The sequence below is a fragment of the Myxocyprinus asiaticus genome, chromosome 4, assembly GCF_019703515.2.
Source record: "Myxocyprinus asiaticus isolate MX2 ecotype Aquarium Trade chromosome 4, UBuf_Myxa_2, whole genome shotgun sequence".
Lineage (NCBI taxonomy): Eukaryota > Metazoa > Chordata > Actinopteri > Cypriniformes > Catostomidae > Myxocyprinus > Myxocyprinus asiaticus.
Genome location: NC_059347.1, coordinates 11,051,870 through 11,068,821, shown reverse-complemented (window position 1 = coordinate 11,068,821; position 16,952 = coordinate 11,051,870). Strand labels below are relative to the sequence as shown.

The 16,952-nt window shown below is 37.8% G+C and overlaps 1 protein-coding gene across 1 annotated transcript; it reads left to right on the top strand.

The window, feature by feature from the left end:
• The first annotated feature begins 373 nt into the window (after positions 1-373).
• Positions 374-5,581, top strand: LOC127434209 (serine-rich and transmembrane domain-containing 2-like). Its single transcript, XM_051686776.1, has 2 exons — positions 374-828; positions 5,480-5,581. Exons 1-2 carry the CDS (start codon positions 538-540, stop codon positions 5,513-5,515), a joined length of 327 nt encoding a protein of 108 aa, XP_051542736.1. The 5' UTR covers positions 374-537; the 3' UTR covers positions 5,516-5,581.
• Positions 5,582-16,952: the final 11,371 nt, after the last annotated feature.

Below are 16,952 nucleotides of genomic sequence, written 5' to 3'. Positions count from 1 at the left end.
ATAACAGGAAGGTTACTGAGATTAAGCCAATAGTATTTGGCTGGTCATGTGATTCTAACATGGCAGCCCCCATGTGCGGACCCTCTCCATGTAGAATAAAACGGCTTTCATAAGGTTACTGATATGACTGGAGTCTTTACTGTGAGTGCTCATGATTTTCTACATATATTACAAAATTGCAATTCATGTCTAGAGGAGTTAAACTTTTTTAATGAGGAAAAAAATGACCGAGTGCACCTTTAAGTGTCACGGTTTATGCTTAACAAATTGAAATTGCGCGAGTGTCGTTCTTTGTGAAGACACAGGCGCTGTATGCCAATCTCTCGCATGACAAGCAGACGCTTCTTTTGTTTAGAAGGTGGCCACACACACGCATCTGCACTGTTTTCACTTGGACAGTCCAAGATGATGGAATCGACGTCTGGTAATCATTGCTGAATTGGCGCAGAACTGCATTATTTGTTTACAAGAAGATGGAGAGCCGAAACTAGCCTACATTTTCCATCCTACGGCGTCTTTAGACAGCATCTCCGCATCATGATAGACGAGCGCATCATCTGGAGGAACTTTTTCACGCCCACACCTGAAGATTTGCCTAAACTTTTGCTAAATAGGTCAACCGAGGAAACGATTTGGACCACCACCGCGGCGCACATAGGACGTCCGGACCCCAGACTGCCGAGTTTATCCACATATCTTGGACTTTTTGTGTGTTTACTGCTCGTTCTTCTGGCCCTAGTGATTGTGATGCTTTACCGGATGAAACACACAATCGCCCCGCTACCGTCAGATGTGGAAAGCGCGGGGCAAACGGAGATGTTTCCTGAGGTAGAGTTACGCGCGGTCTGATGATGTGGATTCAGACGTCTCACTATTGGTTTTTTTAAATATCCAATAAATCACTGTTGGAAGTCGACATTGGTTGCGCGCAGATTTATATTTTATTCGCATGGGTTATCGTACAATGATGATTAATATATATTTCCAGTTTGTTTTGATCGCGGGATACACGCATTGAGTTACGATGTTTAGCCAATTACTTCGTGAACGGCTTTAGTGGAAACCAGTGGGATGGTAAACATTACTGCAGTGCCTATGACGTAGCCTACTATTACACCCACACTATTATGAATGTTTAATGGTAAACATGGTTTTAATCTAGCGGTCGACCAATATTCCGATAAGAGGTTATTTTTTGTAACCGATGCAGATACCAATATTTTTAAGAGCAGGATGGACGGTATAATAGGGTACAACGGGGCTCAAGGCACACCTTAAGGAAAATGTGATATGTATCAAAATCGGAAAAAATAGATTTCTTTTTATTGAATATATGTGGAGCAACATCATTTGTGTGAAAAGAAATAATAGCAAGGGTAATGATTCTAGGGGCCCAGAGGTCTGGGGGGGGGGGGGGGGGTACAACAAATCTGAAACTGTATTATTGTAATAAGTGAGGGGCCCAGAGCAATATATATTCATGGGGCCCAGAATTCCTTGCTACGGCCCTGGGCATAGTTATAAGTCAAAATTGGTCAACTAATGCAAATACTTTTGATTCAGCAAGATACTTTTCGGAATACCAAATTACAATAATGTTTATTCTTCAGAAAAGTGTGCATCATTTACTGTTAATTTTAGTCACATTTAGAAATTACATCTCAAGTATTCTATAGACAAATGAATCTCCATTATGATTGGATGAGTCAGTGTGAGCCCACTTTGAACATTTTTCATAATAAATGTATTCCCCCCACTTAAGAAAAACCATATGTTTTATGGGGGGTCTTTTGCCCATGCAACTTGGGGGCTTTTTACCCCAAATACTATACTTTCACTTATCGGACAGTTATCGAAAAAACTTTTGATTAAATCACCTTGAACAAAACTGAAAATAAAAAATAAGTCAGGGATTTTCATTAGCTACATAAATGTAAAACATTTGAAAAACTATTAAATATTAGATCAGTTACCTCAAAATCAAACTTTAGACAATACATGCAATGATCTCATGGATCAGGATTTTGTTTTATATTTTTTTATTTATTTTTTTTGCAGTGCATAGTGACAAACAAGTGTTTATTTTTTATTTTATTTTATTTTTTTAATTAATTTATTTATTTTTTATGCGATTTTGTATTTTGGGAGAAAACAAAATCTAATGTGCGGCCTTTAACCCCATTGTACCCTACCAATATGTAGGCCAATATGATGTAGTCCTTAGTATATATATATATATATATATATATATATATATATATATATATATATATATATATATATATATATATAATGTAATATTAGTCAATGATATATGCACAAAGTTGGTTAAACATTTATTGGACACAATAATTAAAAATTCACTGATAAATAAAAAAAAATAAAAAAAATCAATGCACATTACCCATTAACAGGGTAGATTTTGGACCTGACACACTTCTGTTATTCAGAAAAGCAGACACAGTTATCAGTCAATGCCGATCAGGTCTGTTTCTAAATATCTCAACCCCCATCCCCAGCTCTGCCTAGAAGATAAAAAATCCCTGATGCAGAAAATTTCAAAATGGTTAAACATCAGCCGATTATCCTGCTGAAAAACAGGTTTAACCCGGTCTCCCAGCCTGACAAAGCTGGTTAGCATGGTCTGTTTTGATAATTTTTGAGTAGCACTTGTGAGCTGGCCAGGATTGGAGACCACCTGGCAATTCAGCTAAACACCAGCTTGGCCATGCTTAGAGACCACCTTAAACCAGCTAAGACCACCTTAGACAGGTTTAAACTAGGTTTATATTTTCAGCAGGGCATAAATGGCCTGGTTGAAATATCTTTTTTATATGTATTTTACTATTTACTATTATATTGCAGTTAATGGGTGTTTTAAGGCCATATTTATTTAAGTGCTTTTGGATGGGTATAAGATATTTTTTCATCACCCTGTTATTACAGAAAAACTGAAAGAGGTGCAAGTATGACATTTTGAGATTTTTATTGTTTCAGATTTAGCTAGCTCAAAAATTACCTAACACAATGAGAACAGTATACAAATCGTCTGAATTGAACAGGGAGAAATGGCTTATGCTCCATAAGAGAGTGCTGCGGCAGGATCATGAATGTTGATGTGCAAAGCAGACCAGGTAAATGAGCTCAAATGTCCTCTGGCAGCAAACTAAATGATGCTCATTACTGGCCGCCCTCCTGGATCATTTTAGCTTCAACATAGAACCACTACTGTGTTAGTTGAATTTGAGCTGCTTTGAGATATAATAATGTTTTGCCAGGTAATCTAAATTGTGATTCATATTATAATTATTTTTATTATATCATTTAGAATGGAGTGACTGAAATAACCTGACTACATGGGGTTGCAGCAACAATAGTAATTTTTAAAGTCAACAAAAAACAGAGTTCACAACCAGTTTTTTTCCGGAATCTGATGTATGTTCAAGTAAAACAGGATATTCAGGGAGAAAAAATTAGGGCAGGACTAATAATTTTATCAAATACATTTTTTTTTTTTTTTTTTTTTGGAGTTTATTGGGTCATGAAAAGTGGGCTTTATCGAGCCAGATGGTTGTAGGAAATGGGTTGAAAAATAAGAGGACTTGGTGACATCAGCTGAAACAGAAAATCGTTTCAGAGGCTGTGCATCATTTACTCAACCTCATGTTGTTTTAAACCCATATGACTTTTTTATAAACAGTGGAAAATAAAACAAAATGTTAGGTGGAATGATAGGGACTGGCAGTCAATGTTGGGTAAGTTACTCAAAAAAGTAATCCACCATAAATTACTTCTCTAAAAATTGTAATCAGATTAATATTATTTCACTGAAAATGTAGTTACAGTACAAATTACTTTACTTTTAAGTTACTTTTTGTTTTTCCACTCAACTATTTCAAAATAATGTTAATATTTCCTCCTTGTTCTTCGTTGTACACAGTGGCGTAGCCACGGGTGTGCCAGGGTGTGCAACTGCCACCCAAAATGCAAGCTTGCACACCTAAATGAAATGGCAGGTTTTTTTGTTTTTTTTTACACTTTACTGTTTGCATCATGTCAGACATGAAATTATCCTTTATTTATATTGGCTTAATAATTACTGTAACAACATCATTATTATTTTTTTCATTATGAATTAAACCTCCCTGTACTCCATAAATACAAAAAAAGGTTTTGAATCTTATTACAGTTGTGCATTCTTCTGTTCATCAAAATGCATTACTGATTTATTTCTTTCCACAATTAACTTAATGTAACTAAAACCTGATGTATTTTTTTTAAATACGTTTTTCTGTATTGTGCATATTGTACCATCATTTATATTTCTGTCTTTAGCATATTTTGGAAAATAATGATGAATCATTCCAAATGTTTGTTTTTTTTGTGTTTTTTTTTTTGACATATTTTTAGATATTAACAGGACAATTTACTCCACTGCATTTTTTTTCTCACTAATTTAAAATACACAGAGCTTAAAAAAATTACAGCCAAAAAGAAATTGGTGGAGTGGTTGTTAATGGTCATTTTATAATATTTCACTTAACTGTGCTTTAGTTCTTGCGCACCAATTTTCTCTTGGCACACCCAAAGGCTTGTTTCTGGCTACGCCACTGGTCGTTCACTCTTCAGCTGTCACAGAAGCACAAACAGACATACAAAAATAAATATGAATTCATTTTTTAAATGTATTATACACAATATTATTTTAGAAATATGTGTAATCCAAGAGTAATGTACCTAAAAGTAATTACCTTCATTGAAAGTCTTTAACTGTAATCTGATTACAAAAATTTACAAGGTAATTTGTTACACTACTTTTTGTTGACTATAAAGTAATTATATTAAAGTAACTAATTACTTTGTAATCAGATTACACCCAACACTGCTGGCAGTCCAAATTCACTTACATTGTATGGAAAATAACAGCATCAACATTCTTCAAAATGTTTCCTTTTCTGTGCCGCAGAAGAAAAAATAGCCATATTGGTTTGGAACAACATGAGGGTATAAGCAAATTACATAACTGACATTTTTGAGTATACTAATCTTTAAGACAACCCTTTAACCTAACATTGCCTAACTGTTTTCAATCTTTGTTCCAAACTCCAATGTGTGTAATAAGGTTGTATGCACAGAGTATAGTTAGCAAACAGTGGCAAACCTGATACTCAATTTCCTTACTATTCTACAACCAGCATACTAAATCTGAGAGGCATTAGCAACACAGCGGTAGACCCCTGTATCATATTGAATCCTCTGCGTCTTATGTGCTAATGAAATGCTTAATTAAGATGAGTCTGTGTGAGATTAATATTCAAACAAGTGTGTTGTTATGGAAGAGTGGTTTGCGTGTTTTTTTGTAAGGGGGGATAAGTGCTTTTGAGCTAATGGGACTGCCCTCAGCGCTCTCTAGAGCATGAAAGCTAATTGATCGTGAGTGTGCCTGGTTTAGCATCCCACTTTCTTTTTCCTTTCTCAGGATGGGAGCGAGGGATCCAGCCATTCTGCTGACTGATCTCATCCACCCTTCAATTGCCAGCAACGTGTTTGGAAGGTCTGTTTTTTGTGTGTGTTAGAGAGAATATTTACATGTAAAACAACAAACATGCAGTTGTTGGAGTTTTATCTATTGTTCTATTAAAATATTGTACACTGTAAAAAAAAAAAAAAAAAAAGAAATTGTCAGGCAACCTAAACATGTGTTTTGATCTTAGGGTGGGCAAGTGGTTGACTCTCATTGGACCGGGCGAGGGGTGTCGAAAGTTTCTTGGGGAAGTCTAAGGGGCAGTGCCCCCCTAGGCCCTCTCAACCCCCCTCTCCTTTAATCCCGCTCAATGCTTCATGTGGTAATATCTAAATAGCCGGTTTCATTACTGTCAAAAATATTATTTAATAAGACTGGATAAACCTGACCACATGAGGTTACACCAACAATTATTATTTTTTTTTATTTTTTTGTAGGATTGTTAAGGCTCAGATCAGGTAGAAAAATCTGGCTACCGAAAAGTATGAATGTCAGTGCGTTAAATCAAATAAAAAAAAGTGATTTCTGCAAACAGATGACCGTTCCTCAGCACTAACTTCACTTTTCTGAACATGTTTGCAATTACTGGTATGTTCAACATTCAAAATTGTCCAAATACATTTTTATCTTATTTATTTATTGATTGATTGTTTGAAGTATATCTATTGTTAAATCGTTTAAAACATAACAACACAGGCGTATTTTTGTGAAAAAAATTGGATTGAAGTGTGCTTTTGCTATATTTCTAATGAAAGCCGCTTGGTTTTTATATTTTATCTCTAGACTAGTGCATATACAATATTTCATATATTTTTAAGCGTGGCTTAAGTGTCCAAATACTATTTGGGGACACTTAAGGTAGCAACGGCACATTTTCACCGTTTACATTATAATCCTGTTCTATAGTTCTTTTTGGAGTGTGTGAATATGAGTGTGTACTGTTATGTATGCCATGAACTGCCTTAGAGGACATTTGGCTTTGTATAATAATGGAAAAAATAGTTTATATACCAGCCTGATATAATGTAAAAATGACACACACTATATGCATTTTCTAATCCGCTTTGCTAGGAAAATTACTGCTTAAAGAAACTGCAGATGTGTGTAGGTGTATACATGCATGTGTGTGTAATAGAGAGAAAGAGAGTGAAAAAGATCAAACAGGGATGACAGCTCTTTAGGTCTGTAAGATCTTGTAGCTGCAGAAAGAGGATGCTTGTAGAAGTGAGTTTTAAAGGTTGCATTATCATTATAGTACTTTAAGTGCCACTAAAGTAACAAGGAAATGAAGACACAGAGAGAAAGAGAGATTCAAATATGCTTCACTGTAAACTTATGAATATTAATTAGGTTATGTGCAGATAGTGTCAAATAATCTTTTACTGTTTTGATAGTCATTTTTGATGACAAATTCAAGCACTCCAATAAATATTGGAATATTATTGGTTTTTGCATTTAGTACAAGGCGTTCCAGGTTCTAATCCGCTCTAATATAACTTTTAATTTTAATAAACGAAGATTGCATCTGTACGTTAGTGGATGTATATCATGAGAGCAGACCAACACACTCTCACGACGAAATCGTCAGGATTCGTACAACTTTTCTAAATCTGCCTAATTCGTATGATATCGTGCGACTGCACTTGTTTGAATTCCTACGACTTTCACTACAGCCAATGACGTCGCTGGACATCGTTTCCATCTAATACTCGACAATTACTTGCTTCTGTCTCACACAACAGCTTCCTATCATGTTTAAACACTCTACTGATTGGTTAAGTTTAGATGAGGGGTTTGGGTAAGGGCATAATATTAATAAGTATTTCGTTAATGTCTCGTGCGCAGAACTCACGCTTACTTCCGCATTAGACATACGGGAATTTGCACGTGATGAAGTCGTACGAGTTTATGCGAACAACATCGTGCGAGACCATACGAAATAGCCAACTCATAAATTATGTATGACTTTTCATGAGATCGGGTTGGAGCAGACACGTCTGTTTGCATTTTGCTTTTGCGATTTAACTGGAAAGAAGCGCAAATTACGCAACAGCAGAGTGAGTAGAGCGCGCATCTGGATGCACGAGAGAACATCTCTGCACGCGGTCACGCAACGGCTCTGATAACTGCCACAGCAAGCACTCATCATAACTTTAAAAATAACAGTGCTGGATCACCAGTTATAATAACACACATGAACAAATTGGAAACTCCTGCTCAAGAACTAGAGATGTTTCTTCTGCATTAGACACTTACCTGATGAAAGCAATTTCAAAAAGTGGTGGGGACAAAACTGGCAAAGGCAAAAGTGGTAGGGACACATCCCACCCGTCCCGCCCCGTAAATGACGCCTTTGATAGGTGTGTAGATTAAATCTTACTTTTTTTGTATTCATTTGAAAATGAACATCTATTATCATTCTATACGTTTGAACTGCATTTGAAAGCTAATACAGTAGTTTGGTGTTATAAGAGTGATCAATGCTTTGTCAAAGCTAAACTGAAGAGTGTTGTTGGTGTGGAAGAGGCTATGATCTGTAGACATTTAGGATTAAAATGTTTTGTTTTTCTTTCGCCTATGTAATAAAATCATTAGCACGCATTTTCCAATTATTGACCTGTTTATAGCTAGCTTCATGTATAATATCACATCCAGCATATCATGAAGTTCCAGATACATTATTATTATTATTATTATTTATGTATTTTTTTTTAGAAAGGGCTAGTACAAAACATGATATTTTGTCAACCCATGCGTGACTGTTTGCTATACTTTGGCCATACTTTCACATTTGCGTCTGCGTAGAGTATGTTTCTGGCCTTAGAGTGACAAATCTGTTACTGAGGAGGGTTTTCATCAAATTTTCATGTTGTTACTCTTTTTATGATACGTATTCATTCAGCTGATTATTTGAATTTTCCTAATTGAAAATGTTGTGACGTAAAATTGTTTTAGATTCTAATCTTTTCTTTTCCGTTTGATCTCCTGGTGTTATTATTGTTACTGTTCTTTGCTGTATTAATATTTTAATGGTTATATTAAACTTTATATTTTCAGTCTGCCTCTGTTTAAGTTTTGTTTTGGTTAAAGTACATAATAATTTTATTATTTAGACATTCCAATTTTTTTTTTTTTTTTTTTTTTTTTTTACAAAAATCCATCAAATAGAATTGAGTAATATTTAATAAAATAACAATAACTAAATATTTTAAGTTGTATTAATTTAATTTTGTTGAAAATTGCACAGTTCATCTTTCCTTGCTGTTTCTTGTGTTTTTCTTTTCTTGATTTATGCCGTCCTTATCACTTACTGTTAGAGGGTTAAACCGTTTACCCCCCCCCAAAAAAGCAATAAAAAACCAGTCATCATTTACTCACCCTCATGTCGTTCTAAACCTGTGTGACAACTTGCGGTGGTTTTGAGAAACACGAGAACCAAAGGCATCTGGCATTATTGACATCAGTCGTGGGGCAGTGCGTCTTCTTGTGCCAAGTGTGAATATGTGCGAGCATGAATGATATTTGAGAGCAATGGTGCTATGGAGTTGGAACGAAATGAGGGTGAGTAAATGATGACGGAATGTACATTTTTGGATGAACTATTCCTTTGAAGTTGACAAGAATTGGTGGTCTTTGTCTTGAACATATTCACTGGACAGGGTTTGTTCAGCATTATTGCAGTGTCTCCAGAAATGTGTCCTCAGATTATGTGAAATGCCTGGGTCGATGGAGGAGACATTCCTCAATTTCCTGCCTCTCTCTGAAATTGTAGCAATTTGCATCCATTAAATGGATGGTACACTGGGTGAATCAAGGTCTAAGCACTACCTGCTTCTTCAGTGTCACTGAATGCATTGCCTCAGTTATCTACCGGCACAGATGGCCCTAAGTACAGTATGTGAGACTCCAGTGAGTGTTTCTGCCAGGCTTTCAGCTCTCTTTGCTTCACACTGTACCAGCTGAAAAGCTCATTCTTGTGCCATTTCCTGTTTTGTATGTAATTCCTTTTGTGGGAGGATGTTATCATGCTTAATTGTAATGAAACACATTTTCTTGGTTGTGCAGTTATTCAACACTTAGTAACCAATAAATCCCGAACACTTACTTGAAATCAGTTTATGCTCTCAACTACTCAGTTACCCGGCAGGAAACGCATCTGTCAAAGTGCCATGAACATGGGTACATTTTTGGACATTTTCAAATGCTGTCAAGCACTTGCCTGAAGCACTTCGTGTAAAATTATATTTGGTATATTCTCCTTTTGTTTCGGTGACGACATGCACTCGAGCTGGCATGAACTCCACAAGTTTATATAGTAATTGAGAATCGAGCATCTTGTGATGTTACTACTGTAAATACTATGACTGTGCCGGCCTTTTGGTCAGTGTCACAAATTTGTAAAATGCTCCAGAATCTTAAATGTTTCCTATTCCTTTTTTGGCCATCACTTTTCTTTGTTTTAAAATACATCTTTCTGTTTATTTCTAGGATTAAATCACATTTTAATTCCCAGATTTTCAATGTGGACTCAGACTTTTGGGCTCTGCTGTAAAAATAACCTTAATTACATCGTTAATTGTCAAGTTACATTACATGAGACTTGCAGTGCATAAATGGGACGCATAACTAAGGTTGTCGTTTACCCATTGTTGGGTCACTCTTACCTGGATTTGAACCTTTGTGTTAGCTGTCCATAGTCTCCCATTATGCCTTTAGTTATACTGAAAAAAATGCTTTGAATTTACATGATTTAATCATGTACATCAGTTCCATGTGAATCGATTAAGTTACATAAACATATTTTTTCCACTTGGTTCAGCTCAATAATTCTTTGTCAGAAAACACAATTTGTTGATGTAATTTAAACAATTGAATAAATTTTTTTTTTTAAATGACCCAATTAAGTAGCCTCAAATTGACTTTATATGTGTTCCTAACATTAGCCATTTTTTCCATTTTACTTCATATTTTCTTGTCACGTTGTGGATTTATATTTTTGTTTATGCTTGTTTGCTAACCTTTAGCTTGCAATTGCATATATTAGCATGCTAAGTGGTAATTGCTCTTTGAGGAAAGCAGCATAAAGTATGTTGTTTGTGTACCCATCCTCAACCTAAGCAAAAGCTCCACTCTTCACCACAATGATAACCCAGCGTAACAGAATTGGTTCTAAATCCCAAAATAACAACATTAGACAATATTAAGTCTCCCCGTTTTTCGTCTTGCTCAAAAATGCATAAAACAACACTTAATTTCAAAAATGTTCCCATGCAAAGCATGCTGGGAACTACAAATCCCCTGCCCAAATGGTCTTGCCCATAATGTTGAACATACTTGATTGGTTCACATTCACCCGACATAATGTAATCTAGGAGAGTGCACATTTGAGAGAATCACATTAATTGAAAGCAGAGAAAACAAGTTTAGAAGAGAAACACAATTTTGTTGTGTAGATCACAAATATTATGATTTAGTAAATCGGACAACCTGACCCCCAAAAAGGTAACAATCTGGCAAAGAGGGGATGCAAAGCTGCAGTTTCAAAGGCTCTCAGTTTAAATCTCTAATTTGATCTCATATATTAAGGAGGACTACTTTACATTGTACTGTATATAGTAAATTCTGTATGTAAATAAATCATTTTTAAAACGGACAAATAAATAGACATTTAAAATGGTGTAAATGACGTCAGTTATTGAATTAATGTTTGTACTGATACTAATACATTTATAAAATGTAGTAATTAAAAATAAATAAATAAATACTTTTAAATGCAGCATATAAATCATTCTTAAAAACATTTGCCAGATGTTTTTCTTCCTCCTTTCACCATTTAAATTATAAATGTCTTTGGACAGTTACAGTAATCTCAGGGGAATTTTCGTTTTGATTTTCAGGATGATGCTATTAAGCAATAGGCCTATAGCTATGAAGCAACAGTTTCTGTTTTTTTGAAGAAGGCTGACATTCTATCATCCATCCAACCATGTTCTATAGCCGCTTATCTTATGCAGGGTCACGGGTAGTGCTGGAGCCTATCCCAGATGTCTCGGGTGGAAGGCGGGGAAACAACCTGGACAGGTGGCCAGTCCATCACAGGCCTAACACACACAGAAAAACACATTCACACGCTCACTCACACCTATGGCAATTTTAGTCTTCTATTCACTTGACCTGCATGTCGTTGGACTGTGGGGTAATGTCATTCGATCATATATTCTTAAATATGCCATTGGTAAAAAAAAGTTATAAGTTATAACTAAGCTGCCATTAATTTTATATTGTTAGATCTACTTTTACACATCAAAATGTATTAAATACAATACAAAATATTAACACTGTTAATCATAATTACTCCTACTTTCTTCACACTAAACTTTGTTGCAAAAAGTGTCCCTTTGCGCCATCTGGCGGTGATTTTGAGAAATCCGTACTTGCTCTTATACGAGCGTACAGTATGGGCTGCCCTGTAAACGCAAATCGCTTTCTGGGATTCACATTTTTGCTTTAAAACCATCTGGTATGCCTTGCCCTTCCATTATAAATGCACCTCCTGTAAATTCTGTTTTAATATAAAAATTAAGTCAAAAAGATATCTAATCAACAGTATGCCATAGATGCTGTACAGCTTAAGTTGTACTGAACAGTCCTGTAAATCAATGCATTCCATTCCCTCTTCATTCGCATTGACTGCATGCAATATTCTTCTACTCACAAACCTTGCAACACATAATAATAGATTCAAACGCCTTGGTCATACATCCCCTCTCTATGTAATGATCATCTGGACTAAATCCACTTAATCTTCGTCTTTTGTTGTCCAGCGTTGGCACCAGCAATTACAACTCATTACAAAGCATGAAACAACCTGTTATCTCAGTAAGGATGGGTTAAATGGCTGTTTTTAAAGGCATAGTTTACCCAGAAATGAAAATTCTATCATCATTTACTCAACTATATGTTGCTACGAAACCGTATAGCTTTCTTTCTTTTGTTGAAAACAAAATGAGATGTTTAGTCGAATGTTCTAGCTGCTCTTTTCCACACAATGAAATTGAATGGGAACAGACACTCTTGAGCTACAAAAAGTATTACAATAGCTGTCCAGATAACTTGAGCTATATCCAAGGCTTCTGAAGCCATGTGATGGCTTTGTGTGAAGAACTGACATTTACAGATTTTTTATTTTATTTGCTTTGGTACTATTTTCACAAGTAAGTGGTACATTTTCAAAACTCCTAGAATTAATATCACAACAGATCATCAAAAATGCAGTGTTTTCAAACATTTCAGCATATTTTCAATTGACTAAGGACAGAAGACAAAATCACAAAGTAACGTTTTCACAACACCAAATAAGTGTTTCATCTATATATAGCTTTCATTGAAAGTAACTGCCTTTCATAATGATATTAACATCAAATTTTTTGTTTGCATCTGTTCTCGTTCAGTTTAATACATTTGTCTATCATTTGATCCAACTGATCTTAATGGTTTAGCAATTCATTTGGTATATGTGTAGATTTTCAACTGGTTTTTCCATAGGTGAATTGATTTTAACAATAACTACTAAACCTTCACAGACAGACCTACCGTGGGCTCTGAGGTTGCTCATCTACAACTCAAAAGTTTGCATACCTTGGCAAAAATTGTGAAATTTTGGCATTGATTTTGAAAATATGACTGATCATGCAAAAAAACAACAACATTCTTTTATTTAAGGATGGTGATCACATGAAGCCATTTATCATCACATAGTTGTTTGGCTCCTTTTTAAATCATAATGATAACAGAAATCACCCAAATTGCCCTGATCAAAAGTTTACATACCCTTGAATGTTTGGCCTTGTTACAGACACACAAGGTGACACACACAGGTTTAAATGGCAATTAAAGTTTAATTTCCCACACCTGTGGCTTTTTAAATTGCAGTTAGTGTCTGTGTGTAAATAGTCAATGAGTTTGTTAGCTCTCACGTGGATGCACTGAGCAGGCTAGATACTGAACCATGGGGAGCAGAAAAGAACTGTCAAAAGACCTGCGTAACAAGGTAATGGAACTTTATAAAGATGGAAAAGGATATAAAAAGATATCCAAACCTTGAAAATACCAGTCAGTACTGTTCAATCACTTATTAAGAAGTGGAAAATTCAGGGATCTCTTGATACCAAGCCAAGGTCAGGTACCAAGAAAGATTTCAGCCACAACTGCCAGAAGAATTGTTCAGGTTACAAAGAAAATCCCACAGGTAACCTCAGGAGAAATACAGGCTGCTCTGGAAAAACTGGTAAGCGGAAGGTTGTCGGTTCAATCCCCACAGTCACCACCATTGTGTCCTTGAGCAAGGCACTTAACTCCAGGTTGCTCCAGGGGGATTGTCCCTGTAATCAGGGCACTGTAAGTCGCTTTGGATAAAAGCGTCTGCCAAATGCATAAATGTAAATGTAAATGGAAAAAGATGGTGTGGTTGTTTCAAGGAGCACAATACACCAATACTTGAACAAAAATGAGCTGCATGGTCGAGTTGTCAAAACGAAGCCTTTACTGTGCCAATGCCACAAATGACAACACCTTGACACGTCTCACAGCTTCTGGCACACTGTAATTTGGAGTGACGAGACCAAAATAGAGCTTTATGGTCACAACCATAAGTGCAATGTTTGGAGAAGGGTCAACAAGGCCTATAGTGAAAAGAATACCATCCCCACTGTGAAGCATGGTGGTGGCTCACTGATGTTTTGGGGGTCTGTGAGCTCTAAAGGCACGGGGAATCTTGTGAAAATTGATGGCAAGATGAATGCAGCATGTTATCAGAAAATATTGGCAGACAATCTTCTGCACGAAAGCTGTGCATGGGATGCTCTTGGACATTCCAGCATGACAATGACCCTAAGCACAAGGTCAAGTTGACCCTCCAGTGGTTACAGCAGAAAAAGGTGAAGGTTCTGGAGTGGCCATCACAGTCTCCTGACCTTAATATCATTGAGCCACTCTGGGGAGATCTCAAACGTGCGGTTCATGCAAGACGACCAAAGACTTTGCACGACCTGGAGGCATTTTGCCAAGACGAATGGGCAGCTATGCCACCTGCAAGAATTTGGGGCCTCATAGACAACTATTACAAAAGACGCTGTCAAAAGACGCTGTCATTGATGATAAAGGAGGCAATACACAGAATTAAAAACTAAGGGTATGAAGACTTTTGAACAGCGTCATACCTGCCAAAATGGGACGGTGGACGGTGGTCGTGACAACGGCCATGCGCACCAGATATGTGACCCAGTAGACGAGGGAACCATTCTTTTGTCATTCTTTTGTCAGCTTTTTGGGTGGCGCAGCCTCCTGGGCATGCGGCGACAAAAGATTCTCCTCCCAGCCCTCCACCGGGGGATGGAGTGGTCTGTCGAAAAGTCCCAGAGAAGTGGGTCTCCTCGCCCCTGGGTCGCCCGTCTCGGGGGTGGTTTGAAGCCTTCCTCGGGTTCTTAGTGGCCGGCCGCGAGACGGGTGGCGTCTGCTTCCTGCGGAGGGCTCCATGCTGGAGCCAGGCCATGGGAGCGGGCTGCGGCGGAGCCGGTGATGTTGCTGCAGGAGGATGCCCTTGGCGATGAGCAGACAAGGTGCGGGGTCTTAAGCCGCACCGGGACAGGATATGTTGTAAAACCTCCGTCTGCTTCTTCACCGCCGAGAACTGCTGGGCAAAGTCCTCGATGGCGTCGCCAAACAGGCCAACCCGAGAAACAGGGGTGTTAAGGAACCGTGCCTTGTCCGCCTCTCCCATCTCGACCAAGTTGAGCCAAAGGTGGCGCTCCTGGACCACCAGACTGGACATCAAATCAAATCAAATCAAATCACTTTTATTGTCACACAGCCATATACACAAGTGCAATGGTGTGTGAAATTCTTGGGTGCAGTTCCAATCAACATAGCAGTCGTGACAGTGATGAGACATATACCAATTTACAATAACATCAAATTAACACAACACAATTTAAAGTCTAATATACACATAATTACACACAACACAATATACAAATAATAACATACACTGTACAGTATACAATACACACAATTATTCAATAAAAAAAAGTATATATAGTATATATAGAATGTACAGTAGGTTGTATTGTACTGTATTGACATTCAAGGCTGTCGGTTGATAGTAATTTGTTAAGAGAGAATATAATATAATAATGATATAATTTATGACAGTCCGGTGTGAGATATAAGAGTAAGAATAATAAAGTGCAGTGCTGATGTATTTTGATCGTAGGAGATCAAGAGTTCAAAAGTCTGATTGCTTGGGGGAAGAAGCTATCATGGAGTCGGCTGGTGCGGGTCCTGATGCTGCGATACCGCCTGCCTGACGGTAGAAGTGAGAACAGCCCATGGCATCGCCTGCCCGAGAGACCATGCCGTGACCTTCGTCGCCCGGAGAGCGATGTCGATCGCCGAGCGCAGTCCCTGCATCAATCCTGGGTCAGAACTACCCTCGTGCAGTTCTTTTATTGCCTTGGCTTGGTGTACTTGCAAAAGAGCCATGGCGTGTAGGGCGGAGGCGGCTTGTCCAGCGGCACCGTAGGCTTTGCCTCTGCATCAGACTGGATGAGCCCACTCTCCGATGCTGCGCTCGATAACTCATCATCTTCCAGAGCTCCAAACGAGAAGTCGAACTCGTGCTGAGATGAGCCGCCGGTCTCGTGCAAGAGCCCGATTGGGGCAAGCAAGCATGCTGGGGAATGGGAGGTCCATGGGGGGATACCCGGCGGAGGTGGTCCCATTGATGTCCCCAAATTGCCCCCAGTGCTAACCGACGCTACCCGTAAGTAGAAGGAACGGTGCGAGGAGCCGCTGGGGTGGCTTGTTTTCTTACGTAAGCAAGCCGCAACCGCAATGTTGCCATGGTCATGTTCTCGCAATGAGGACATGACTCATCCACGAACGATGTCTCCGCGTGGGCAGTGCCCAGACGCATAAGACAGCGATCGTGGCCATCAGAAGCGGAGAGATATCGACCGCAACCAGGAATAACACACAAACGGAAAGGCATCTTTAAAAAGACGTTCCGTGTGTTCGCTCTTTTAGAAAGAAAATATACTCTTTTTAGAATATACTCTTTTAGTTGTTTCTGCCGAAGCGCCCAGGGGTGTTCTCTGCACTCCACGGGTGCAGAGGGGGAGAAGCCGAATCGCCATAACACAAAAGACGAAGAATGTGGAAATGAAACTGAAAGTGGAGACTTACAGTAAAAAATACTTAAATATTGATCTGTTTCTCACCCACACCTATCATATCTCCTCAGAAGACATGGATTTAACCACTGGATTGTTTCAGTGTTGATTACTTTTATGCTGCCTTTATGAGCTTTTTGGAGTTTCAAAGTTCTGCCCACCATTCACATTGTATGGACCTACAGAGCTGAAATATTCTT

What these genes read in the sequence shown, in the direction of transcription:
- LOC127434209 (XM_051686776.1), top strand. Translation starts at nt 538, where the DNA reads ATGATAGACGAGCGCATCATCTGGAGGAACTTTTTCACGCCCACACCT. An exon ending in AAACGGAGATGTTTCCTGAG is followed by an intron (nt 829 to 5,479) that starts GTAGAGTTACGC and finishes TTCCTTTCTCAG; the next exon opens with GATGGGAGCGAGGGATCCAG.